At 50.4% G+C, this 27,805-nt stretch overlaps 1 protein-coding gene across 7 annotated transcripts in view; it reads left to right on the top strand.

Moving 5' to 3' along the window:
* The window catches only part of ppp1r16a (protein phosphatase 1, regulatory subunit 16A), a 128,828-nt gene that overhangs the window by 78,535 nt on the left and 22,488 nt on the right, over positions 1-27,805 (top strand). For all 7 annotated transcript variants that reach the window (XM_063044692.1, XM_063044693.1, XM_063044698.1 and 4 more), the window contains 5 exons: positions 2,293-2,438; positions 6,319-6,422; positions 7,577-7,701; positions 25,962-26,087; positions 26,574-26,649. In XM_063044692.1, coding sequence (XP_062900762.1) covers positions 2,293-2,438; positions 6,319-6,422; positions 7,577-7,701; positions 25,962-26,087; positions 26,574-26,649 — 577 coding nt within the window. The remainder of the gene's footprint in view (positions 1-2,292; positions 2,439-6,318; positions 6,423-7,576; positions 7,702-25,961; positions 26,088-26,573; positions 26,650-27,805) is intronic.

The following is a 27,805-nucleotide window of genomic DNA, read 5'->3' as shown; positions in this document are numbered from 1 at the left end:
ACGTCACCCAGACCAGATGAACTGCACCCTAGAGTTCTGAAAGAGGTAATGTTAGAGATTGCGGTGGCGTTAGAAATGATCTTTCAAAAATCATTGGACTCCGGCGTGGTGCCAGAGGACTGGGAAATTGCAATGTCACTCCACCCTTTAAGATAGTTAGCCTGACCTCAGTGGTTGGGAGGATGTTGAAGTCAGTTGTTAAGGATGGAATACTTGATGACACAGGACAAGATAGTACAAAGTCCCCATGGTTTCCTTAAGGGAAAATCCTGCCTGACAAATCTGTTGGAATTCTTTGAGGAGATTACAAGTAGGATAGATAAAGGGGATGCAGTGGATGTATATTTGGACTTTCAGAAGGTCTTTGACAAGATGCCACACATGAGGCTGCTGACCAAGTTAAGAGCCCATGGCATTACAGGAAAGTTTCTAACGTTGTTAGAGCATTAGCTGATTGATAGGAGGCAGCGAGTGGGAATAAAATGATCCTTTTCTGGTTGGCTGCCAGTGACTAGTGGTGTTCTGCAGGGATCGGTGTTAGGACCACTTCTTTTTATGCTGTATATAGATGATTTGGATGATAGAGTAGATGGGTTTGTTGCCAAGTTTGCAGATGATACGGAGATTGGTGGAGGGGCAGGTAGTGTTGAGGAAACAGGTAGGATGCAGAAGGACTTAGATAGATTAGGAGAATGGGCAAGAAAGTGGCAAATGAAATACAGTGTTGGAAAATGCATGGCCATGCACTTTGATAGTAGAAATAAATGTGCAGACTGTTTTCTAAATAGGGAGAAAATCCAGGAATCTGAGATGCAAAGGGACTTGGGACTCCTTGTGCAGAACACCCTGAAGGTTAACTTGCAGGTTGAGTCGGTGGTGAGGAAGGCAAATGCAATGTGAGCATTCATTTCAAGAGGTCCAGAGTACAAGAGCAGGGATGTGATGCTGAGGCTTTATAAGGCACTGGTGAGGCCTCACCTTGAGTATTGTGAACAGTTTTGGGCCCCTCATCTTAGAAAGGATGTGCTGGCATTGGAGAGGGTCCAGAGGAGGTTCACAAGGATGATTCCAGGAATGAAAGGGTTATCATACGAAGAATGTTTGATGGCTCTGGGTCTGTACTCGCTGGAATTCAGAAGGATGAGGGGGAATCTCATTGAAACATTTCAATGTTGAACTAGACAGAGTAGATGTGAAAAGGATGTTTTCCACGGTGGGAGAGTCTAGGACAAGAGGGCACAGCCTCAGGATAGAGGGGCGCCCTTTCAAAACAGAGTTGCAGAGAAATTTCTTTAGCCAGAGGGTGGTGAATTTGTGGAATTTTTTGCCACGTGCAGCTGTGGAGGCCAGGTTGGTGGGTGTATTTAAGGCAGAGATTGATAGGTTCTTGATTGGACATGGCATCAAAGGTTACGGGGAGGAAGTCGGGAAATGGGGTTGAGGAGGAGAACAAAAGGATCAGCCATGAGTGAATGGCAGAGCCGACTCCATGGGCCATATGGCCTAATTCTGCTGCTATGTCTTACGGTCTTATGGCTTTTGGAGCAGCGTGTGGTTGAGCCCAATGAAGGATCAGCTATTCTGGATTTGGTGTTGTGCAATGAACCACAATTGATTAGAGCACTTAAGGTAAAAGAACCCTAAGGGGAAAGTGACCATAATAGGATCAAATTCACCCTGAAATTTCAGAAGTAGAAGCTGAAGTCAGATGCATCAGTATTACAGTGGAGTAAAGGGAATTACAGAGGTATGAGAGGAGTTGGCCAGAATTGATTGGAAAAGAACACTGGCAGGAATGACAGCAGAGCAGATATGGCTGGAATTTCTGGAAACAATTTGGAAGACCCAGGATATATACATCCCAAAGAGGGAGAAGTATTCTAAAGGAAAAATGACGCAACCATGGCTAACAAGAGAAGTCAAAGCCAACATAAAAACCAAAGAAAGGATGGATAGTAAAGCAAAAATTGGTAGAACGTTAGATGATTGGAAGCTTTCAAATACCAACCAGAAGGCAACTCAAAAAGTCATTAAGAAGGTAAAGATGGAATATGAAAGGATTCTTTTTACGTTATGTGTTAATGATTTGGATGATGGAATTGATGGCTTTATGACCAAGATGCTAATTTGAGTGTATTCTATTATTATAAATTACTATGATTGCACATTTAGACAGACGTAACGTAAAGATTTTTACTCCTCCTGTATGTGAAGGATGTAAGAAATAAAGTCAATTCAATTTCATGACATATGACAATACTTTTAAACCTGATTCTGATTCTGATCTTGCAGTGCTGCATCGATGACTATGGAGAGATCGTGAAGCTTTTGCTGGAAGCTGGAGCCAGCGTCAATGCGTGTGACAGTGAAGTGTGGACTCCGCTGCACGCAGCCGCCACCTGCGGACACCTACACCTGGTGCAGCAACTGATTCAACAGTTACGTAGTGTGCCTTCCTACACCTGAGAACCGGTGGTGGGTGGGGGGTGACTGCTCAGGTGCTTACGGGGGGCTGGGGAGAGCGGCAGTGACATCCAGCTCCTTCTGAACCCTGCCCTCAGTTAGAACACTGCCACTGGCTATACGAACCAGGCTGTCACGTTTGATGTCACACTTGGGAGAATCATGTGCAGTTCTGGTCATCCTGGTTCCGTAAGGCTGTCATACCCTTGGGGAGGTAGTGGGGATAAGCTCCTACTGCTGATTAAATGTTCCCAATGGCATGTTTCTACTGGCAGGAGAAGGGGCAAAGATGGGTCACTGGCACCTTAAAACCAGTCGCTTCAGGCAGCTGGGCTCGTCGCCTGTGGTTGATGGCTCATCCAGGAGAAGGAAAACTCTGATCTCAAACCACTTCCAAAGAGGTTCATAAAAATGATTCCAGGACTGAACAGCTTTTCAGATGAAGAGTATTTGATGGCTCCGGGCCTGTACTCACTGGAATTCAGGAAAATGAGTGGTGACCTAATTGAAATCCATCAATTGTTGAAAGGCCTCAACAGAGTAGAAGTGGAGAGGATGTTTCCAATGGTGGGAGAGTCTAAGACCAGAGGTCTCAGCCTCAGAATAGAGTGACGTCCTCTTAAAACGGAGTTGAGGAGGAATTTCTTCAGTCAGAGAGTTCCCATAGGCAACTGTGGAGGCCAATTCATTTGGTGTATTTAAGGCAGAGGTGGATAGGTCTTTGATTGTCAGGACATGAAGGGATACAAGGAGAAGGCAGGAGACTGGGACTGTGAGGAAAATTAGATCAGCCATGATGAAATGGCAGAGCAGTCTCAATGCACAAATGGCCTTATTCTGCTTCTGTATCTTATGGTCTTATTACAGGAAAGGTGCAGAGGATTTGGAGACGGTGCAGAAGAGGTTCACCAGGAAGCTGGTAGTTTGTGCTATTGTTTTCTCTGGAGCATCAGAGACTGAGGGGAGACCTGATTGAAGTTTATAAAGTGATAAGATGTGTGGATAGGGTAGAGAGAATAGTTAGACCTACTGAATATTGAAATACCGGATGTGGAGTGAATTTCCTATAGTGGGGGAGTCTAGGGCCAGAGGGCACAGCCTTAAAAATAAAGGGACATCCCTATAGAACAGAGATGAGGAATTTCTTTAACTAGAGGGCAGTGAATCTATGGAATTCATTGCCACAGAAAGCTGTAGAGGCCAAGATATTGGGTACATTTAAAGTGGAGGTTGATAGGTTTTTGATTAATCAGGAAGTCAAAGATTGCGGGGAGAAGGCAGGAGAATGGGATAATAAATCAGCCCTAATGGAATGACGGAGCAGACTCGATGGGCTGAATGGCCTAACCTTTCAGCTACTGTATGTCTGATGGTGAGATTGCACTTGTGAATACTGTGTGCAGTTCTGCTCACCCCCATTACTGGAAGGGTGTGGAGGCTTTGGAGAGGGTGCAGAAGCTGGTAGTTTAAGAGGCTAGACAAACTTGAGTTGTTTTCTGTGGAGCGTCGGAGGCTGACGGGAGATCTGAGAGAGAGTTGTAGAAATATGGGAGGCATAGATAGAGTAGAGCTTTCTCCAGGGTCCAAATGTTTAATACTAGAGAACATAGCTTTAAGGTGGGGGCGGAGTTCAAAATAGATGTGTGGGGCAAGTTATTTTACACCCGGAGTAGTGGACGTAGAAACAATGCTGGTGTTTAATATGGGTTTAGGCAGATACAGGTTTAGGTTTAGATAGGGTTTAGGTTTTATATTGCTATATTTATACTCTATTCTTGGTTGGTGCAACTGTAACGAAACCCAATTTCCCTCGGGATCAATAAAGTATGTCTATCTATCTATCTATCTATACATGAACAGGCAGGGAACAGGGATGTGGATCATTTTCATGCAGTTGGGTTTACGTTGATGCTGGGCACCATAGCAGTTAGCGTGGCACGATTACAGCTCGAGGCACGGAGTTTGCAGTTCAATTCCAGCGTCCTCTGTAAGCAAGTTTGTATGTTTCTTTCCTGTAGCGCATGGATTTCCTCTGGTTGCTCCAGCTTCCTCCCACAATCCAAACATGTTCTGGTAGTTAAAAAACAGAAACCTGGAGCACAATACAGGCCCTTCGGCCCACAAAGCTGTGCCGAACATGTCCTTACCCTAGAACTACCTAGGCTTACCCATAGCCCTCTATTTTTCTAAGCTCCATGTGCTTATCCAGGAGTCTCTTAAAAGACCCTATCGTTTCCGCCTCCACCACTGCCGCTGGCAGCCCATTCCACGCACTCACCACTCTCTGCATAAAAAACTTACCCTTGACATCTCCTCTGTACCTATTTCCAAGCACCTTAAAACTGTGCCCTCTCATGCTAGCCATTTCTACCCTGGGAAAAAGCCTCTGACTATCCACACAATCAATGCCTCTCATTATCTTATACACCTCTGTCAGGTCACCTCTCATCCTCCACCGCTCCAAGGAGAAAAGGCCGAGTTCACTCAGTCTATTCTCGTAAGGCATGCTCCCCAATCCAGGCAACATCCTTGTAAATCTCCTCTGCCCCCTTTTCAATGGTTTCCATATCCGTCCTGTAGTGAGGCGACCAGAACTGAGCACAGTACTCCAAGTGGGGTCTGACCAGGGTCCTATATAGCTGCAACATTACCCCTCAGCTCTTAAACTCAATCCCACAATTGATGAAGGCCAATGCACCATATGCCTTCTTAACCACAGAGTCAACCTGGGTAGCAGCTTTGAGTGCCCTATGGACTCGGACCCCAAGATCCCACTGATCCTCCACACTACCAACAGTCTTACCATTAATGCTATATTCTGCCATCATATTTCACCTACCAAAATGAACCACCTCACAGTTATCTGGGTTGAACTCCATCTGCCACTTCTCAGCCCAGTTTTGCATCCTATTAATGTCCCATTGTAACCTCTGACAGCCCTCCACACTATCTACAACACCCCGAACCTTTGTGCCATTAGCAAATTTACTAACCCATCCCTCCACTTCCTCATCCAGGTCATTTATAAAAATCACAAAGAGAAGGGGTCCCAGAACAGATCCCTGAGGCACACTACTGGTCACCGACCTCCATGCAGAATATGACCCATCTACAACCACTCTTTGCCTTCTGTGGGCAAGCCAGTTCTGGATCCACAAAGCAATGTCCCCTTGGATCCCATGCCTCCTTACTTTCTCAATAAGCCTTGCATGGGGTACCTTATCAAATACCTTGCTGAAATCCATATACACTACATCTACTGTTCTTCCTCCATCTATGTGTTTGGTCACATCCTAAATTGGTTAATTGGTCATTGTAAATTGTCCTGTGATTAGGCTAGGGTTAAGTAGGTGGGTTGCTGGGCGGTGTGGCTGGAAGGGCTGGAAACGTCTGTTCCCTGCTGGAACGCCCCAAGCTGTATCGCAGTGGACCAACCACTATGCTATTGTACCACCCGAATGCCCTAAGTGTCCCTAATGTATCTGTCTCTCCCACCACCCGTTTCCGTGCACTCACCAGTCTCTGTGTGGGGGAAAAAAAACTTACCTCTGACATTTCGCCTCCCCCCCATACCTTCCTCCAATCACTATAAAGTTATGCCCCCTGGTATTAGCCATTTCCACCACGGGAAAAAGTCATTGGCTGTCCACTTGATCTATGCCTCCAACCATCTTAACATTTACTGCCTTGTGTTGCTGTGTATCACTCTACATTGGGTCAGTGACACACTGTCCGGTCTGGGTGGCTGCTGTAGGGGGGTGACCCTGTACTGTGGGGCGGGGTTTTCTCAGCAGTACCAGTTGGACATGGAATTCACACTCTGCATGCCCTAACGGTGAACTCTTTCCTCTCCAGTGGCGCTGACCTCCTGGCTGTAAATGCTGATGGCAATATGCCCTATGACTTGTGTGAGGACGAGGTAACTTTGGACTGCATCGAAAATGCAATGGCTCAACAAGGTGGGTGTGGACGAGGCTAGCTGTGTGTTTATTTTCTGGAGGGTAACAGATTAAGGATGAGCTTTATTTGTCACGTGTACATTGAAACAGTGAAATGCATCAGAACTGAGGTTTAATATGACTGGCGTATAGTATGTGGTGAAATTTGCTGATTCTGATTCTGTAAAGATCAACTTTATTTGTCACATGTGCATTGAAACAGACAGTGAAATGTATCATTTTGTGTCACGGATCAACACAGTCCTGAGGGCAGCCCACAAATGTCCATAAGACAATAAGACATAGGAGCACAATTAGGCTTTTCAGCCCATGGAGTCTGCTCTGCCATTCCATCATGACTGATTTATTATCTCTCTCAACCCTATTCTCCTGCCTTCTCCCCGTAACTTTTAACACCTTGACTAAACAACCGATCAACCTCCACTTAAAATGCATCCTAGCCTCCAGATATCTCTGGCGTTGAATTCCACAGAATCACTACCCTCTAGCTAAAAAAATCCCTGCTCATCTCCATTGTAAATGGACGACCCTCCATTCTGAGGCCGTGCTGTCTGATCCCAGGCTCCCCCACTATAGGAAACATCCACTCTATTGAGGCCTTTTACTATTCCATAGGTCTCAGTGAGATTTCCATCAAACACTCAAACATAATCAAACACAAACATAGATTGATTGTATGTTTATAAAGTGAAACTAAGTACAGGAGTGTCTGTAGATAGGTGACTCTGACTGAAGTTGATATAGTTGTGGTGGTTGGGGGTGTGGAGGGGTGGGTTAGTGGGTGGGGGTGTTGATCAGCCTGACTGCTTGGGGAAAGGAACTGATTTTGAGTCTGGTGGTCCTGGCGTGGATGCTACGTAGCCTCTTCCCTGATGGGAGTGGGACAAACAGTCCATGAGCAGGGTGTGTGGGATCCTTCTTGATGTAACTGGTCCTTTTCTCCACCTTTCTGTGTCCATGTCCTTGATGGTGGGTAGGCTTTGTGTTAACCTGTGTACGTAAGAGCCCAAGGTGGAGTATAACCTTCAGAGCGAAGCAGAGACAAAAAGACACTATAATTACGCATCTGTTACGCGTAGCTCTCCCTGCTGTATTCTGTGTTCCAGTTGGAGCGGTCATCTTGTGAGCTGACCTGTGTTGGAACTTCTTTCTAGGTGTCACTCAAGAGAAAATCGACGAGAGCCGCATGGCCACCGAAAGATGGATGATCAACGATATCAGGACGCTGGTGGAGTCCCAGGCAGACCTGAATCATCAGAATGAACTTGGTGCTTGTCTGGTACGTCCCTGCAGGTCTTGTACATTTCTGCCCCTCTTCTTCATCATCTGGACATTGTTTCCCTCAACAGAACACCCTGCCGAGTGGAGGGGTGGAGGCAGATACATTACAGACATAGAAGAGATTCTAAGAGAGAAATAAATATGGAGAGTTATATAGGAGGGAAGGGTTAGATTGATCTTGGAGTAGGTTAAAAGGTTGGCACAACATCTCAGGCCAAAGTGTCCATACTGTTCTATGATCTTATGTTCAGTGAAGGTGATTGGAGGAAAGAATTGAGGTAATTGCACAGAGAGTGGTGGGTGTGTGGAACGCGATGCCAGGCATGGTGGTAGAGGCAGCTAGGGTCATAGAATCACAGAAGGAGACCCTTCGGCCCATCTAGTCTGTGCCAAACCATTTAAACTGCCTACTCACATCAACCTACACCTGGACCACTGCCCTCCAGATCCCTACCATCCATGCACCTATTCAAACTTCTCTTAAATGTTGAAATCGAACTCACATGGACCACTTGCGCTTCACACGCTCATCACCCACAGAGTGAAGTTGTTCCCCCTCATGTTCCTCTGAAACATTTCACCTTTCATCCTTAACCTATGACCTCTGGTTGTAGTCCCATAAGATATAAGAACAGAATTAGGCCATTTGGTTCATTGAATCTGCTGTGCCATCTCATCATGACTGATCCAATTTTCATCTCAGCCCCAAACTCCTACCTTCTCCCCGATTCCCTTCATGCCCTGACCAATCTAGATTCTATCAACTTCTGCCTGTGCCAAAGCATTCCACAGATTCATCACTCTCTGGCAAAAGAAATTCCTCCTCATCTCCATTCTGAAAGGACGCCCCTCTATTCTGAGGCTGTGTCCTCTGGTCCTCAACTTTCTTACCATGAGGTCCTGCTTCTCAACTTCCTTCCTAACTCCCTGTACCCTGTTTTCAGGATCTCCTCCCTTTTCCTACCTATGTCGTTGATACCAATATATACCACAATCTCTGGCTGTTCACTTTCCCACTTCAAGATATTGTGGATGCCATCAGAAATCTCTCGGACCCTGGCACCTGGGAGGCAAACTACCATCCATGTTTCTTTCCTGTTTCCACAGAATCGCCTGTCTGACTCCCTAACTATAGAGTCCCCTATCACTGCTGCCATCCTCTTTCCTTCCCTACCCTTCCAAGCCACAGTGCCAGAGGCGCGGCCACTGTTGCTTCCCCCAGGTCGACTGTGGCCCCCCCTCCAACGGTACTCAGACAGGAGTACTTATTGTTAAGAGGGACAGCCACAGGGGTACCCTCTGATATCTGATTCTTGCCCTTCCCTGACTGTCACCCACTTATTTGTCTCCCCAGGCCCCGGTGTGACTACTTGCCTATAGCTCCTTTCTGTCACTTCCTCTCTTTCCCTGACCTGACGAAGGTCATCGAGCTGCAACTCCTGTTCCCTAACGTGATCCCTAAGGAACTGCAGCTCGACGCACCTGGTGCAGATGTGGTCATCCGGGAGGCTGCGAGTCTCCCAGACATCCCACATCCGATACCCAGTACAGAACAGCGGCCTCACAGACATACTTCACACCTCGCCTTGACCCGTTACCATGAAAGCCCCGTTGAGGCAAAGCCCTCCTACCGTGTCTACCTCTACTCTGTCGCCCGCTCTATAAAGCTGTCTTCTTTTTAAATCTTCCCATCGGTCCAACTGGCTGACATCCATCCATTTGTACCGTCATGCCTCAGTCAAACCACTGAGATGGGGTGCAGTTCGTTAGGTGTGTTCAAGAAGGTTTCCTGACACGATATGTAGATAAGCTTACAAGAGGAGAGACTGTACTTGATCTGGTATTAGGAAATAAACCGAGAGGTTACATTACAGCTGTATTGGAGCCTGGTCAGACCCCATTTGGAGTACTGTGCACGGTTTAGGTCGCCTCACTACAGGAAGGATGCAGAAACTATAAAGGGTGCCGAGGAGATTTACAAGGATGTTGTCTAGATTGGGGAGCATGCCTGATGAGAATAGGTTGAATGAACTCAGCCTTTTGTCCTTGGAGCAGTGGAAGATGAGAGGTGACCTGATGGACGTGTATAAAATGATGAGAGGCATTGATCGTGTGGATAGTCAGAGGCTTTTCCCCAGGGCTGAAATGGCTAACATGAGGTGGCACAGTTTTAAGGTGCTTGGAAGTAGGTACAGAGGAGATGTCAGGGGTAAGTTTTTTACGCAGAGAGTGGTGAGTGTGTGGAATGGGCTGCCGGCGACGGTGGTGGAGGTGGATACAATAGGGTCTTTTAAGAGACTCCTGGATAGGTACCTGGAGCTTGGAAAAATAGAGGGCTATGGGTAACCCTAGGTAATTTCTAAAGTAAGTACATGTTCGGCACAGTATTGTGGACCGAAGGGCCTGTATTGTGCTGTAGGTTTTCTATGTTTCTAATAAACCCTTTGCTCTAGGGAGATGCCAGTCAGTTTTGGGGAAATAAAACCTCCCATCACAACAACCCTGTTATTCTCCTTGTCTGCTCAGGCAACCTGAAGCCTTCTTTTAGCTGTCCTGATTCCTTTGTTAAGTGTTCTCTCACATTTCTAATACTTCATAAGCATCTCATTTTTTCTTATCTGCCTGTACTTACCATGTACCTTCTTTTTCTCTTAAGCAGGGCTTCAATGTCTCTTGAAAACCAAGATTTTGTACACCTGGTATCTTTACCATTTTTTCTCACAGGCACATACAAGCTTTGTACTCTCAAAATTGCACTTTTGAATGCCTCCCACTCCTCAGTGTGATACATTCGGGACTTTTTAGACACTCTTAGATAGACACATGGATGATAGAAAAATAGAGGGCTATTTGGGAGGGAAGGTTAGATTGATCTTGCAGGAGGTTAAAAGCTTGGCACAACATGGGCCGAAAGGCCTGCACTGTGCTGTACTCTTCAAATGTTCCAAAGAGACTGGTTCCTACCAGTGTTCAGTTCAGCTGCAGCTTGTACTTGGATAACCTGACCACTGTCTGGACTGTCACTAATCTGAGCATCTTTAATTCCCCCACCTTTGTTGCAACTGATTTCCTTTTAGACTGGGTATAAAGTTGGAGTGGTGTCCTAGCTTTTCAGAACACCTTGGGCATCAGCCTTTCATGTGGCACTTTATCAGGTACCTGTTGGAAACATAGAAAACCTACAGCACAATACAGGCCCTTTGGCCTTTGAAGTTGTGCCAAACATGTCCCTACCTTAGAAATTACTAGGCTTACCCATAGCCCTCTATTTTTCTAAGCTCCATGTACCTATCCAAAAGTCTCTTAAAAGACCCTATCATCTGCCTCCACCATAGTTGCCGGCAGCCCATTCCACGCACTCACCACTCTCTGCGTAAAAAACTTACCCTGACATCTCCTTTGTACCTACTCCCCAGAACCTTAAACCTGTGCCCTCTTGTGGCAACCATTTCAGCCCTGGGAAAAAGCCTCTGACTATCCCCACGATCAATGCCTCTCATCATCTTATACACCTCTATCAGGTCACCTCTCATCCTCCGTCGCTCCAAGGAGAAAAGGCCGAGTCAACCTGTTCTCATGAGGCATGCTCCCCAATCCAGGCAACATCCTTGTGAATCTCCTCTGCACCCTTTCTATGGCTTCCACATCCTTCCTGTAGTGAGGCGACCAGAACTGAGCACAGTACTCCAAGTGGGGTCTGACCAGGGTCCTATATAACTGCAACATTACCTCTCGGCTCCTTAATTCAATTCCACGATTAATGAAGGCCTATATACCGTATGCTTTCTTAACCACAGAGTCAACCTGTGCAGCTGCTTTGAGCGTCCTATGGACTTGGACCCCAAGATCCCTCTGATCCTCCACACTGCCAAGAGTATTACCATTAATACTATGTTCCGCCATCATATTTGACCTACCAAAATGAACCACTTCACACTTATCTGTGTTGAACTCCATCTGCCACTTCTCAACCCAGTTTTGCATCCTATCAATGTCTCGCTGTAACCTCTGACAGCTCTGCACACTATCCACAACACCCCCAACCTTTGTGTCATCAGCAAATTTACTAACCCATCCCTCCACTTCCTCATCCAGATCATTTACAAAAATCACGAAGAGTAAGGGTCCCAGAACAGATCCCTGAGGCACACCACTGGTCCCCGACCTCCATGCAGAATATGACCCATCTAAAACCACTCTTTGCCTTCTGTGGGCAATACAGTTCTAGATCCACAAAGCAATGTCCCCTTGGATCCCATGCCTCCTTACTTTCTCAATGAGCCCTACATGGGGTACCTTATCAAATGCCTTGCTGAAATCCATATACACTACATCTACTGCTCTTCCTTCATCAATGTGTTTAGTCACATCCTCAAAAAATTCAATCAGGCTCGTAAGGCATGACCTGCCCTTGACAAAGCCATGCTGACTATTCCTAATCATATTGTACCTCTCCAAATGTTCATAAATCCTGCCTCTCAGTATCTTCTCCATCAGCTTACCAACCACTGAAGTAAGACTCACTGGTCTATAATTTCCTGGGCTATCTCTACTCCCTTTCTTGAATAAAGGAACAACATCCGCAACCCTCCAATACTCTGGAACCTCTCCCTTCCTCATTTATGATACAAAGATCGTCGCCAGAGGCTCAGCAATCTCCTTCCTTGCCTCCCACAGCAGCCTGGGGTACATCTCGTCCGGTCCCGGCGACTTATCCAACTTGATGCTTTCCAAAAGCTCCAGCACATCCTCTTCCTTAATATCTACATGCTCAAGCTTTTCAGTCTGCTGCAAGTCATCCCTACAATCGCCAAGATCCTTTTCCATAGTGAATACTGAAGCAAAGTATTCATTAAGTACCTCTGCTATTTCCCCCGGTTCCGTACACACTTTCCCACTGTCATACTTGATAGGTCCTATTCTTTCACGTCTTATCCTCTTGCTCTTCACATACTTGTAGAATGCCTTGGGGTTTTCCTTAATCCTGGCCGCCAAGGCCTTCTCATGGCCCCTTCTGGCTCTCCTAATTTCCTTTTTAAGCTCCTTCCTGTTAGCCTTATAATCTTCTAGATCTCTAACATTACCTAGCTCTCTGAACCTTTTGTAAGCTTTTTGTTTCTTCTTGACTAGATTTATTACAGCCTTTGTACACCACAGTTCCTGTACCCTACCATAACTGTCTCATTGGAACGTACCTATGCAGAACTCCACACAAATATCCCCTGAACATTTGCCACATTTCTTCTGTATGTTTCCCTGAGAACATCTGTTCCCAATTTAAGCTTCCAATTACCTGCCTGATAGCCTCATAATTCCCCTTACTCCAATTAAACACTTTTCTAACTTGTCTGTTCCTATCTCTGTCCAATGCTATTGTAAAGGAGATAGAATTATGATCACTATCTCCTAAATGCTCTCCCACTGAGAGATCTGACACCTGACCAGGTTCATTTCCCAATACCAAATCAAGTACAGTCTCTCTTCTTGTAGGCTTATCTACATATTGTGTCAAGAAACCTTCCTGAACACACCTAACAAACTCCACCCCATCTAAACCCCTTGCTCTCGGGAGATGCCAATCAATATTTGGGAAATTAAAATCTCCAATCACGACAACTCTGTTATTATTACACCTTTCCAGGATCTGTTTCCCTATCTGCTCCTTGATATCCCTGTTACTATTGGGCAGCCTATAAAAAAAACACCCAGTAAAGTTATTGACCCCTTCCTGTTCCTAACCACCACCGATCGTAGTTTAATCTCTCCCCAGTAGCCTTAGCAAACTCCCTGCCAGGATATTGGTCCCCCTCGGATTCAGGTGCAACCCGTCATTTTTGTACAGGTCACTCCTGCCCCAAAAGAGGTCCCAATGATCCAGAAATCTGAATCCCTGCCCCCTGCTCCAATCCCTCAGCCACACATTTATCCTCCACCTCATTGTATTCCTCTTCTCACTGTCGTGTGGCACAGGCCGTAATCCCGAGTTTCTACCTTTATGGTCCTGCTTCTCAACTTCCTTCCTAACTCCCCGTAGTCTTTTTTCAGGACCTCTTCCCTTTTCCTACCTATGTCATTGGTACCAATATGTACCACGACCCCTGGCTGTTCTCCCTCCCACTGCAGGATATCTTGGATGTGTTCTGAAACATCCCGGACCCTGGCACCTGGGAGGCAAACTACCATCTGAGTTTCTTTCCTGCGTCCACAGAATCGCCTGTCTGACCTCCTAACTATAGAGTCCTCTGTCAATACTGCCTTTCTCTTCCTTTCCTTTCCCTTCTGAGCCACAGGGCCAGACTCTGTGCCAGAGGCACGGCCACTGTTGCTTCCCCCAGGTAGGCTGTTCCCCCCAACAGTACTCAAACAGGAGTACTTATTGTTAAGGGGTGCAGCCACAGGGGTACTGTCTAGTACCTGGCTCTTCCCCTTCCCTCTCCTGATTGTTACCCACTTGTCTGTCTCCTGTGGCCCCAGTGTGACCACCTGCCTATAACTCCTTTCTGTCACCTCCTCGCTCTCCCTGACCGGATGAAGGTGATCGAGCTGCATCTCCAGTTCCCTAACGCGGTCCCTTAGGAGCTGCAGCTCGACACACCGGGTGCAGATGTGCCCTATCACACTGCTACCTCTCACTCCGCTGCCTGCTCCGAACGCAAGACATTGTATCATTGGAGCACCATACGAGCTTTCAGCAGGTCAAGCAGCACCTGTGGAAGGAAATTGACTGTGGAGACCCTCCATCAGTCCAGTACTCCTGTGTGTTTCTGCGATCTCTTGTGTCTCCTGAATGATAGTCGGTTCATTCCTGTCGCGTTTACTGAGGTACAATGAAAAACTTCTGTTTATGTGCCATCTGGCCAGACCATTCCATATGTACGTATGTACACAAAGGTAGTGCAAATGGCAAATATCAGAATAGTAGTTCCACAGCCGCCTGTGGCAATTAATTCCACAGACTTACCATCCACTAGCGAAAGAAATTCTTCCTCATCTCTGTTCTAAATGGATTTCCTTCTATTGTAGGATACATCCTCTCCACATCCACTCTGTCAAGGCCTTTCAATTCTTGATAAGTTTCAGTGAGATTCCCCCTCATTCTTCGCATGTACCACAATACAGTCAATAGCTTGTCTTACATACTAATCATACATATCAAATCATTACACAGTGCATTGAGGCAGGACAAGCTGTGATGTATCTGCTTAGGATGCTTTCTATGGTGCATCGATAAAAGTTAGCAGGGATTCATTAGTGTTGTAATGAATTTGATCTGGGTTTATAGAATGAACTGCCAAAGGAAGTGTTTGATACACATAAATGCAAGGGATTCTGCAGATGCTGGAAATCCAGAGCAACACACACGGAATTCTGCAGGAGCTCAACCGCTCAGGCAGCATCTATGGAGGGGAATATACTGTCGATGTTTCAGACCAGGAGCCTTCATCAGCAAGGAAGGGGAAAGATGCTCAAATAAGAAGATGGTGCTGGGGGGAAGGAGTACCAGCTAGGAGGTGATAGGAGAAACAGGTGGGTGGGGGAGAGGGGATGAAGTAGCAAGCTGGGAGGTGATAGGTGGAAAAGGTAAAAGTAAAGGCATCCATTAGTCTTGCGAGACCATGGATCTGCGCTGGAAAGTCTTCACTCTCCAGGGTGCAGGCCTGGGCAAGGTTGTATGGAAGACCAGCAGTTGCTCATGCTGCAAGTCTCCCCTCTCCACGACACCAATGTTGTCCAAGGGAAGGGCATTAGGACCCATACAGCTCAGCACCAGTGTCATCGCAGAGCAATGTGTGATTAAGTGTCTTGCTGAAGGACACAACACGTTCCCTCGGCTGGGGCTCGAACTCACGACCAAGTCGCTAGTCCAATGCCTTAACCACTTGGCCATGTGCCCCATGTGAAAAAGGTAAAGGGCTGCAGAAGGAATGTGATAGGAGTGGAGGGTGAAGGGCTGGAGGAGGAATGTGATAGGAGTGGAGGGTGAAGGGCTGGAGGAGGAATGTGATAGGAGTGGAGGGTGAAGGGCTGGAGGAGGAATGTGATAGGAGTGGAGGGTGAAGGGCTGGAGGAGGAATGTGATAGGAGTGGAGGGTGAAGGGCTGGAGGAGGAATGTGATAGGAGTGGAGGGTGAAGGGCTGGAGGAGGAATGTGATAGGAGTGGAGGGTGAAGGGCTGGAGGAGGAATGTGATAGGAGTGGAGGGTGAAGGGCTGGAGGAGGAATGTGATAGGAGTGGAGGGTGAAGGGCTGGAGGAGGAATGTGATAGGAGTGGAGGGTGAAGGGCTGGAGGAGGAATGTGATAGGAGTGGAGGGTGAAGGGCTGGAGGAGGAATGTGATAGGAGTGGAGGGTGAAGGGCTGGAGGAGGAATGTGATAGGAGTGGAGGGTGAAGGGCTGGAGGAGGAATGTGATAGGAGTGGAGGGTGGAGGGCTGGAGGAGGAATGTGATAGGAGTGGAGGGTGGAGGGCTGGAGAAGGAATGTGATAGGAGTAGAGGGTGAAGGGCTGGAGGAGGAATGTGATAGGAGTAGACGGTGAAGGGCTGGAGGAGGAATGTGATAGGAGTGGAGGGTGAAGGGCTGCAGGAGGAATGTGATAGGAGTGGAGGGTGGAGGGCTGGAGGAGGAATGTGATAGGAGTGGAGGGTGAAGGGCTGGAGGAGGAATGTGATAGGAGTGGAGGGTGAAGGGCTGGAGGAGGAATGTGATAGGAGTGGAGGGTGAAGGGCTGGAGGAGGAATGTGATAGGAGTGTAGGGTGGAGGGCTGGAGGAGGAATGTGATAGGAGTGGAGGGTGGAGGGCTGGAGGAGGAATGTGATAGGAGTGGAGGGTGAAGGGCTGGAGGAGGAATGTGATAGGAGTGGAGGGTGAAGGGCTGGAGGAGGAATGTGATAGGAGTGGAGGGTGGAGGGCTGGAGGAGGAATGTGATAGGAGTGGAGGGTGGAGGGCTGGAGGAGGAATGTGATAGGAGTGGAGGGTGAAGGGCTGGAGGAGGAATGTGATAGGAGTGGAGGGTGAAGGGCTGGAGGAGGAATGTGATAGGAGTGGAGGGTGAAGGGCTGGAGGAGGAATGTGATAGGAGTGGAGGGTGGAGGGCTGGAGGAGGAATGTGATAGGAGTGTAGGGTGGAGGGCTGGAGGAGGAATGTCATAGGAGTAGAGGGTGAAGGGCTGGAGGAGGAATGTGATAGGTGTGGAGGGTGAATGGCTGAAAGAGGAATATGATAGGAGTGGAGGGTGAAGGGCTGGAGGAGGAATGTGATAGGAGTGGAGGGTGAAGGGCTGGAGGAGGAATGTGATAGGAGTGGAGGGTGAAGGGCTGGAGGAGGAATGTGATAGGAGTGGAGGGTGAAGGGCTGGAGGAGGAATGTGATAGGAGTGGAGGGTGGGGGGCTGGAGGAGGAATGTGATAGGAGTGGAGGGTGAAGTGCTGGAGGAGGAATGTGATAGGAGTGGAGGGTGAAGGGCTGGAGGAGGAATGTGATAGGAGTGGAGGGTGAAGGGCTGGAGGAGGAATGTGATAGGAGTGGAGGGTGGAGGGCTGGAGGAGGAATGTGATAGGAGTGGAGGGTGGAGGGCTGGAGGAGGAATGTGATAGGAGTAGAGGGTGAAGGGCTGGAGGAGGAATGTGATAGGAGTGGAGGGTGAAGGGCTGGAGGAGGAATGTGATAGGAGTGGAGGGTGAAGGGCTGGAGGAGGAATGTGATAGGAGTGGAGGGTGAAGGGCTGGAGGAGGAATGTGATAGGAGTGGAGGGTGGAGGGCTGGAGGAGGAATGTGATAGGAGTGGAGGGTGAAGGGCTGGAGGAGGAATGTGATAGGAGTGAAAGGTGAAGGGCTGGAGGAGGAATGTGATAGGAGTGGAGGGTGAAGGGCTGGAGGAGGAATGTGATAGGAGTGGAGGGTGAATGGCTGGAAGAGGAATGTGATAGGAGTGGAGGGTGAAGGGCTGGAGGAGGAATGTGATAGGAGTGGAAGGTGAAGGACTGGAGGAGGAATGTGATAGGAGTGGAGGGTGAAGGGCTGGAGGAGGAATGTGATAGGAGTGGAGGGTGGAGGGCTGGAGGAGGAATGTGATAGGAGTGGAGGGTGGAGGGCTGGAGGAGGAATGTGATAGGAGTGGAGGGTGGAGGGCTGGAGGAGGAATGTGATAGGAGTGGAGGGTGAAGGGCTGGAAGAGGAATGTGATAGGAGTGGAGGGTGAAGGGCTGGAGGAGGAATGTGATAGGAGTGGAGGGTGAAGGGCTGGAGGAGGAATGTGATAGGAGTGGAGGGTGAAGGGCTGGAGGAGGAATGTGATAGGAGTGGAGGGTGAAGGGCTGGAGGAGGAATGTGATAGGAGTGGAGGGTGAAGGGCTGGAGGAGGAATGTGATAGGAGTGGAGGGTGGAGGGCTGGAGGAGGAATGTGATAGGAGTGGTGAAGGGCTGGAGGAGGAATGTGATAGGTGTGGAGGGTGAAGGGCTGGAGGAGGAATGTGATAGGAGTGGAGGATGAAGGGCTGGAGGCGGAATGTGATAGGAGTGGAGGGTGGAGGGCTGGAGGAGGAATGTGATAGGAGTGGAGGGTGGAGAGCTGGAGGAGGAATGTGATAGGAGTGGAGGGTGGAGGGCTGGAGGAGGAATGTGATAGGAGTGGAGGGTGGAGGGCTGGAGGAGGAATGTGATAGGAGTGGAGGGTGGAGGGCTGGAGGAGGAATGTGATAGGAGTGGAGGGTGGAGGGCTGGAGGAGGAATGTGATAGGAGTGGAGGGTGAAGGACTGGAGGAGGAATGTGATAGGAGTGGAGGGTGAAGGACTGGAGGAGGAATGTGATAGGAGTGGAGGGTGAATGGCTGAAGGAGGAATGTGATAGGAGTGGAGGGTGAAGGGCTGGAGGAGGAATGTGATAGGAGTGGAGGGTGAAGGGCTGGAGGAGGAATGTGATAGGAGTGGAGGAGGAATGTGATAGGAGTGGAGGGTGAAGGACTGGAGGAGGAATGTGATAGGAGTGGAGGGTGGAGGGCTGGAGGAGGAATGTGATAGGAGTGGAGGGTGAAGGGCTGGAGGAGGAATGTGATAGGAGTGGAGGGTGGAGGGCTGGAGGAGGAATGTGATAGGAGTGGTGAAGGGCTGGAGGAGGAATGTGATAGGAGTGGAGGATGGAGGGCTGGAGGAGGAATGTGATAGGAGTGGAGGGTGAAGGGCTGGAGGAGGAATGTGATAGGAGTGGAGGGTGAAGGGCTGGAGGAGGAATGTGATAGGAGTGGAGGGTGAAGGGCTGGAGGCGGAATGTGATAGGAGTGGAGGGTGAAGGGCTGGAGGAGGAATGTGATAGGAGTGGAGGGTGAAGGGCTGGAGGAGGAATGTGATAGGAGTGGAGGGTGAAGGGCTGGAGGAGGAATGTGATAGGAGTGGAGGGTGGAGGGCTGGAGGCGGAATGTGATAGGAGTGGAGGGTGAAGGGCTGGAGGAGGAATGTGATAGGAGTGGAGGGTGAAGGGCTGGAGGAGGAATGTGATAGGAGTGGAGGGTGAAGGGCTGGAGGAGGAATGTGATAGGAGTGGAGGGTGGAGGGCTGGAGGAGGAATGTGATAGGAGTGGAGGGTGAAGGGCTGGAGGAGGAATGTGATAGGAGTGGAGGGTGGAGGGCTGGAGGAGGAATGTGATAGGAGTGGAGGGTGAAGGGCTGGAGGAGGAATGTGATAGGAGTGGAGGGTGAAGGGCTGGAGGAGGAATGTGATAGGAGTGGAGGGTGGAGGGCTGGAGGAGGAATGTGATAGGAGTGGAGGGTGGAGGGCTGGAGGAGGAATGTGATAGGAGTGGAGGGTGGAGGGCTGGAGGAGGAATGTGATAGGAGTGGAGGGTGGAGGGCTGGAGGAGGAATGTGATAGGAGTGGAGGGTGGAGGGCTGGAGGAGGAATGTGATAGGAGTGGAGGGTGGAGGGCTGGAGGAGGAATGTGATAGGAGTGGAGGGTGGAGGGCTGGAGGAGGAATGTGATAGGAGTGGAGGGTGAAGGGCTGGAGGAGGAATGTGATAGGAGTGGAGGGTGAAGGGCTGGAGGAGGAATGTGATAGGAGTGGAGGGTGAAGGGCTGGAGGAGGAATGTGATAGGAGTGGAGGGTGGAGGGCTGGAGGAGGAATGTGATAGGAGTGGAGGGTGGAGGGCTGGAGGAGGAATGTGATAGGAGTGGAGGGTGGAGGGCTGGAGGAGGAATGTGATAGGAGTGGAGGGTGGAGGGCTGGAGGAGGAATGTGATAGGAGTGGAGGGTGAAGGGCTGGAGGAGGAATGTGATAGGAGTGGAGGGTGAAGGGCTGGAGGAGGAATGTGATAGGAGTGGAGGGTGAAGGGCTGGAGGAGGAATGTGATAGGAGTGGTGAAGGGCTGGAGGAGGAATGTGATAGGAGTGGAGGGCTGGAAGGGCTGGAGGAGGAATGTGATAGGAGTGGAGGGTGGAAGGGCTGGAGGAGGAATGTGATAGGAGTGGAGGGTGGAGGAGGAATGTGATAGGAGTGGAGGGTGAGGGCTGGAGGAGGAATGTGATAGGAGTGGAGGGTGAAGGGCTGGAGGAGGAATGTGATAGGAGTGGAGGGTGAAGGGCTGGAGGAGGAATGTGATAGGAGTGGAGGGTGAAGGGCTGGAGGAGGAATGTGATAGGAGTGGAGGGTGAAGGGCTGGAGGAGGAATGTGATAGGAGTGGAGGGTGAAGGGCTGGAGTGGAGGGTGGAGGGCTGGAGGAGGAATGTGATAGGAGTGGAGGGTGAAGGGCTGGAGGAGGAATGTGATAGGAGTGGAGGGTGAAGAGGCTGGAGGAGGAATGTGATAGGAGTGGAGGGTGGAGGGCTGGAGGAGGAATGTGATAGGAGTGGAGGGTGGAGGGGAGGAGTGTGGAGTGGAGAGGAATGTGATAGGAGTGGAGGGTGAAGGGCTGGAGGAGGAATGTGATAGGAGTGGAGGGTGAAGGGCTGTGAAGGGCTGGAGGAGGAATGTGATAGGAGTGGAGGGTGAAGGGCTGGAGGAGGAATGTGATAGGAGTGGAGGGTGAAGGGCTGGAGGAGGAATGTGATAGGAGTGGAGGGTGAAGGGCTGGAGGAGGAATGTGATAGGAGTGGAGGGTGAAGGGCTGGAGGAGGAATGTGATAGGAGTGGAGGGTGAAGGGCTGGAGGAGGAATGTGATAGGAGTGGAGGGTGAAGGGCTGGAGGAGGAATGTGATAGGAGTGGAGGGTGAAGGGCTGGAGGAGGAATGTGATAGGAGTGGAGGGTGAAGGGCTGGAGGAGGAATGTGATAGGAGTGGAGGGTGAAGGGCTGGAGGAGGAATGTGATAGGAGTGGAGGGTGAAGGGCTGGAGGAGGAATGTGATAGGAGTGGAGGGTGAAGGGCTGGAGGAGGAATGTGATAGGAGTGGAGGGTGAAGGGCTGGAGGAGGAATGTGATAGGAGTGGAGGGTGGAGGGCTGGAGGAGGAATGTGATAGGAGTGGAGGGTGAAGGGCTGGAGGAGGAATGTGATAGGAGTGGAGGGTGAAGGGCTGGAGGAGGAATGTGATAGGAGTGGAGGGTGAAGGGCTGGAGGAGGAATGTGATAGGAGTGGAGGGTGGAGGGCTGGAGGAGGAATGTGATAGGAGTGGAGGGTGGAGGGCTGGAGGAGGAATGTGATAGGAGTGGAGGGTGGAAGGGCTGGAGGAGGAATGTGATAGGAGTGGAGGGTGAATGGCTGGAGGAGGAATGTGATAGGAGTGGAGGGTGAAGGGCTGGAGGAGGAATGTGATAGGAGTGGAGGGTGAAGGGCTGGAGGAGGAATGTGATAGGAGTGGAGGGTGGAGGGCTGGAGGAGGAATGTGATAGGAATGGAGGGTGGAGGGCTGGAAGAGGAATGTGATAGGAGTGGAGGGTGAAGGGCTGGAGGAGGAATGTGATAGGAGTGGAGGGTGAAGGGCTGGAGGAGGAATGTGATAGGAGTGGAGGGTGAATGGCTGGAGGAGGAATGTGATAGGAGTGGAGGGTGGAGGGCTGGAGGAGGAATGTGATAGGAGTGGAGGGTGGAGGGCTGGAGGAGGAATGTGATAGGAGTGGAGGGTGAAGGACTGGAGGAGGAATGTGATAGGAGTGGAGGGTGAAGGGCTGGAGGAGGAATGTGATAGGAGTGGAGGAGGAATGTGATAGGAGTGGAGGGTGGAGGGCTGTAGGAGGAATGTGATAGGAGTGGAGGGTGAAGGGCTGGAGGAGGAATGTGATAGGAGTGGAGGGTGGAGAGCTGGAGGAGGAATGTGATAGGAGTGGAGGGTGGAGAGCTGGAGGAGGAATGTGATAGGAGTGGAGGGTGAAGGGCTGGAGGAGGAATGTGATAGGAGTGGAGGGTGGAGGGCTGGAGGAGGAATGTGATAGGAGTGGAGGGTGAAGGACTGGAGGAGGAATGTGATAGGAGTGGAGGGTGAATGGCTGAAAGAGGAATGTGATAGGAGTGGAGGGTGAATGGCTGAAAGAGGAATGTGATAGGAGTGGAGGGTGAAGGGCTGGAGGAGGAATGTGATAGGAGTGGAGGGTGAAGGGCTGGAGGAGGAATGTGATAGGAGTGGAGGGTGAAGGGCTGGAGGAGGAATGTGATAGGAGTGGAGGGCGGAGGGCTGGAGGAGGAATGTGATAAGAGTGGAGGGTGAAGGGCTGGAGGAGGAATGTGATAGGAGTGGAGGGTGAAGGGCTGGAGGAGGAATGTGATAGGAGTGGAGGGTGAAGGGCTGGAGGAGGAATGTGATAGGAGTGGAGGGTGAATGGGCTGGAGGAGGAATGTGATAGGAGTGGAGGGTGAAGGGCTGGAGGAGGAATGTGATAGGAGTGGAGGGTGAAGGGCTGGAGGAGGAATGTGATAGGAGTGGAGGGTGGAGAGCTGGAGGAGGAATGTGATAGGAGTGGAGGGTGGAGAGCTGGAGGAGGAATGTGATAGGAGTGGAGGGTGAAGGACTGGAGGAGGAATGTGATAGGAGTGGAGGGTGAATGGCTGGAGGAGGAATGTGATAGGAGTGGAGGGTGAAGTGCTGGAGGAGGAATGTGATAGGTGTGGAGTGTGAAGGGCTGGAGGAGGAATGTGATAGGAGTGGAGGGTGAAGGGCTGGAGGAGGAATGTGATAGGAGTGGAGGGTGAAGGGCTGGAGGAGGAATGTGATAGGAGTGGAGGGTGGAGAGCTGGAGGAGGAATGTGATAGGAGTGGAGGGTGGAGAGCTGGAGGAGGAATGTGATAGGAGTGGAGGGTGGGGGGCTGGAGGAGGAATGTGATAGGAGTGGAGGGTGAAGTGCTGGAGGAGGAATGTGATAGGTGTGGAGTGTGAAGGGCTGGAGGAGGAATGTGATAGGAGTGGAGGGTGAAGGGCTGGAGGAGGAATGTGATAGGAGTGGAGGGTGAAGGACTGGAGGAGGAATGTGATAGGAGTGGAGGGTGAAGTGCTGGAGGAGGAATGTGATAGGAGTGGTGAAGGGCTGGAGGAGGAATGTGATAGGAGTGGAGGGTGAAGGGCTGGAGGAGGAATGTGATAGGAGTGGAGGGTGAAGGGCTGGAGGAGGAATGTGATAGGAGTGGAGGGTGGAGAGCTGGAGGAGGAATGTGATAGGAGTGGAGGGTGGAGAGCTGGAGGAGGAATGTGATAGGAGTGGAGGGTGGGGGGCTGGAGGAGGAATGTGATAGGAGTGGAGGGTGAAGTGCTGGAGGAGGAATGTGATAGGTGTGGAGTGTGAAGGGCTGGAGGAGGAATGTGATAGGAGTGGAGGGTGAAGGGCTGGAGGAGGAATGTGATAGGAGTGGAGGGTGAAGGACTGGAGGAGGAATGTGATAGGAGTGGAGGGTGGAGGGCTGGAGGAGGAATGTGATAGGAGTGGAGGGTGGGGGGCTGGAGGAGGAATGTGATAGGAGTGGTGAAGGGCTGGAGGAGGAATGTGATAGGAGTGGAGGGTGAAGGGCTGGAGGAGGAATGTGATAGGAGTGGAGGGTGAAGGGCTGGAGGAGGAATGTGATAGGAGTGGAGGGTGGAGAGCTGGAGGAGGAATGTGATAGGAGTGGAGGGTGGAGAGCTGGAGGAGGAATGTGATAGGAGTGGAGGGTGGGGGGCTGGAGGAGGAATGTGATAGGAGTGGAGGGTGAAGTGCTGGAGGAGGAATGTGATAGGTGTGGAGTGTGAAGGGCTGGAGGAGGAATGTGATAGGAGTGGAGGGTGAAGGGCTGGAGGAGGAATGTGATAGGAGTGGAGGGTGAAGGACTGGAGGAGGAATGTGATAGGAGTGGAGGGTGGAGGGCTGGAGGAGGAATGTGATAGGAGTGGAGGGTGGGGGGCTGGAGGAGGAATGTGATAGGAGTGGAGGGTGGAGGGCTGGAGGAGGAATGTGATAGGAGTGGAGGGTGGAGGGCTGGAGGAGGAATGTGATAGGAGTGGAGGGTGGAGGGTTGGAGGAGGAATGTGATAGGAGTGGAGGGTGGAGGGCTGGAGGAGGAATGTGATAGGAGTGGAGGGTGAAGGGCTGGAGGAGGAATGTGATAGGAGTGGAGGGTGAAGGGCTGGAGGAGGAATGTGATAGGAGTGGAGGGTGGAGGGCTGGAAGAGGAATGTGATAGGAGTGGAGGGTGAAGGGCTGGAGGAGGAATGTGATAGGAGTGGAGGGTGGAGGGCTGGAGGAGGAATGTGATAGGAGTGGAGGGTGAAGGGCTGGAGGAGGAATGTGATAGGAGTGGAGGGTGAAGGGCTGGAGGAGGAATGTGATAGGAGTGGAGGGTGAAGGGCTGGAGGAGGAATGTGATAGGAGTGGAGGGTGAAGGGCTGGAGGAGGAATGTGATAGGAGTGGAGGGTGAAGGGCTGGAGGAGGAATGTGATAGGAGTGGAGGGTGAAGGGCTGGAGGAGGAATGTGATAGGAGTGGAGGGTGAAGGGCTGGAGGAGGAATGTGATAGGAGTGGAGGGTGAAGGGCTGGAGGAGGAATGTGATAGGAGTGGAGGGTGAAGGGCTGGAGGAGGAATGTGATAGGAGTGGAGGGTGAAGGGCTGGAGGAGGAATGTGATAGGAGTGGAGGGTGGGCCATGGAAGAAAGGGAAAGAGGAGGGGCACCAGGGGGTGGTGACAGGCAGGTGAGAAGAGGAGGTCAGAGGCTAGAGTGGGGTCTAGAACATGAGGAAAGGGGGAGAATGAAAGAATTTTTACCAGAAGGAGGAATTGATATTCATGCCATCAGGTTGGAGTCTACCCAGAAGGAATGTGAGATGTTGCTCCTCCAACCTGAGTTTGGCCTCATCATGCAGAAGAGGAGGCCATGACAAACATGTCAAATTGGGAATGGGGATAGGAATTAAAATGTGTGAGGCAGGTACATTAACAATTTTTAAAAGACACGTGGATAGGAAAAGTTTAGAGGGATAGGGGTGAAACACGGGTAAACGGAATGAGCTTAGGGATTTGGTCAGGGATTGGGAGGGTGGGTCAGTGATTGAGGAGATGGGTGGGGTGATGTGTGGGACAGGGACGGGGAGGGTGAGTGTGGGATGGGACAAGGTGGGGGTGGGGACAGCTGTACTGAGCACTGTACCTGCTGTCGAGCAGCAGGTTGATCTGGGATTGGGAGGGTGGGTCAGGGATTGAGGAGATGGGTGGGGTGATGTGTGGGACAGGGACGGGGAGGGTGAGTGTGGGATGGGACAAGGTGGGGGTGGGGACAGCTGTACTGAGCTCTGTACCTGCTGTCGAGCAGCAGGTTGATCAGGGATTGGGAGGGTGGGTCAGTGATTGAGGAGATGGGTGGGGTGATGTGTGGGACAGGGACGGGGAGGGTGAGTGTGGGATGGAGGGGAGGAGTGTGGGACGAGGTGGGGGTGGGGACAGCTGTACTGAGCACTGTACCTGCTGTCGAGCAGCAGGTTGATCTGGGATTGGGAGGGTGGGTCAGGGATTGAGGAGATGGGTGGGGTGATGTGTGGGACAGGGACGGGGAGGGTGAGTGTGGGATGGGACGAGGTGGGGGTGGGGACAGCTGTACTGAGCACTGTACCTGCTGTCGAGCAGCAGGTTGATCTGGGATTGGGAGGGTGGGTCAGGGATTGAGGAGATGGGTGGGGTGATGTGTGGGACAGGGACGGGGAGGGTGAGTGTGGGATGGGACGAGGTGGGGGTGGGGACAGCTGTACTGAGCTCTGTACCTGCTGTCGAGCAGCAGGTTGATCTGGAATTGGGAGAGTGGGTCAGTAATTGGGGACGGGATAGGGGTGGTGACAGCCATACCTAGCTCTGTGTCTACTATCGAGCAGCTCCATGTGGCGGCAGCCAATGGCTACACGGAGGCGGCAGAGTTACTGCTGAGCAACGGGGCGCGGATGGACGTCAGGGACCCCGATGGATGGGAACCGCTGCACGCCGCTGCCTGCTGGGGACAGGTCAGTCTGTGGCAAGGGTTTGAACTGCGACGGTGGTGTTGGGGCAAGGGTCTGTCAGATGGCGGGGGAGCAGGTCGAGTAGATATGGAGTGTCTGTCTCTTGGGGGAAAGAGGCCTTACCGGGAGGGGACAGGGTGGGGTCAGTCCGTCGGGAGATATCTCCTGCTTCAGGCGTGTCTCACGCTACAGTCCACCTCCCGCTACTGCTGCACCTCCCACTGTAGGTGCATCTCACGCTACAGGCACTCTTCCTCTGTAGTTGAACCATTAGCCATATGTCAGTCGATTCCCGCCATAGGTACAGGGGTCCTCGCCTGTTGTCATGGGGTCACTGACCAGATGTTGCCGAGACTGTGTTGAGGCTCTGATGACAACAGCAGACAGCCGTGTAGATCAGAATGTGTCGTGGGCCTGTCCGGCATCTTCCTGGTCAGCCTGTAGTACCTGAGATTAGTTACACACACATGCTGCCCCCCACTTTTGCAGGTTCACATGGTGGAACTCTTGGTGGGTCACGGAGCCAGTCTCAACGCCAGGTCCATCTTGGACGAGTCTCCAATCGGTAAGCTGCCTTCTGTGACATTACTGACTTTTGTGTTCTGTGCTGCTGTTGTCCTTTGGGAACTGGCGATCACATCAAATGGTGGTATTTCATTCCCCATCCCCATTCCACATTCCCAGCCCCGTCCGTTCCAGGGGTGTTTTGGGTATTGGTGTGTGCAGTTGCAGGGACCAAAGTCGGTGAGGACAGTGAGCTCCTCACTGGTTGGGACGTTGATTTTAATTTTCCGTCCATTTCTGCCGCATTTGTTATGTCTCCTGCACTGACAAAGCTCTGGAATGTGTTCATCTACATTCCATGTGACAATAAACTCAACTGTCCTCTTTGTTACAGACTTGCCTCTAATTTATTTTCTCTGTGCTTTTGGGATGCTCGTAAACTCATTAATTGGGATTTCTACAGTGTCTACTGATTCAGGAAAGTTTCCTTATTCAGTACATAGAAGTCTCAATGAGAGAGTGTGCAATACTAGACCTCCTATTAGGGAATGAGACAGGGCAGGTGACAGAAGTTTGCATAGGGGAATAATTTGCATCTAGTGATTATAAGCCATTAGTTTCAAAGTGAAATATGCAAAAAGATAGGTCTGGTCCACGGGTTGTGATTCTACACTGGAGAAAGGCCAATTTTGATGGTATCAGAAAGGATCTGGCAAGTGTGGATTGGGACAAGCTGTTTTCTGACAAAGGTGTACTTGGTAAATGGGTGGCCTTCAAAAGTGAAATTTTGAGAATACAGTGTTTGTATGTGCCTGTCAGAATAAAAGGCAAGGATAACACGTTTAGGAAACTGTGATTTTCGAGAGGTATCAAGGCCCTGGTTAAGAAAGAGGAGGTGCATAGCAGGTATAGGCTGGTAGGAACAAATGAGGTGTTTATGGAGTACAAGAAATGCAAGAGAACACTTAAGAAACAAATCAGCAGGGCTAAAAGAAGGCACGAGGTTGCTCTAGCAGACAAGGTGAAGGAGAAGCCTAAGGGATTCTACAGATATGTTAAGAGCAAAAGGATTCCGAGGGACAAAATTGGTCCTCTGAAAGATCAGAGCTGTCATCTATGCATGGAGCTAAAGGAGATAGGGGAGACCTTAAGTGACACACTCAAAATATTGGAGAAATTAAGTGTGTGAAAAAATTGATGCACGGAATGTAAAAGGT

This window comes from Mobula hypostoma, chromosome 3 (assembly GCF_963921235.1).
Source record: "Mobula hypostoma chromosome 3, sMobHyp1.1, whole genome shotgun sequence".
Lineage (NCBI taxonomy): Eukaryota > Metazoa > Chordata > Chondrichthyes > Myliobatiformes > Myliobatidae > Mobula > Mobula hypostoma.
This window is presented reverse-complemented; position numbering and strand designations above follow the sequence as displayed.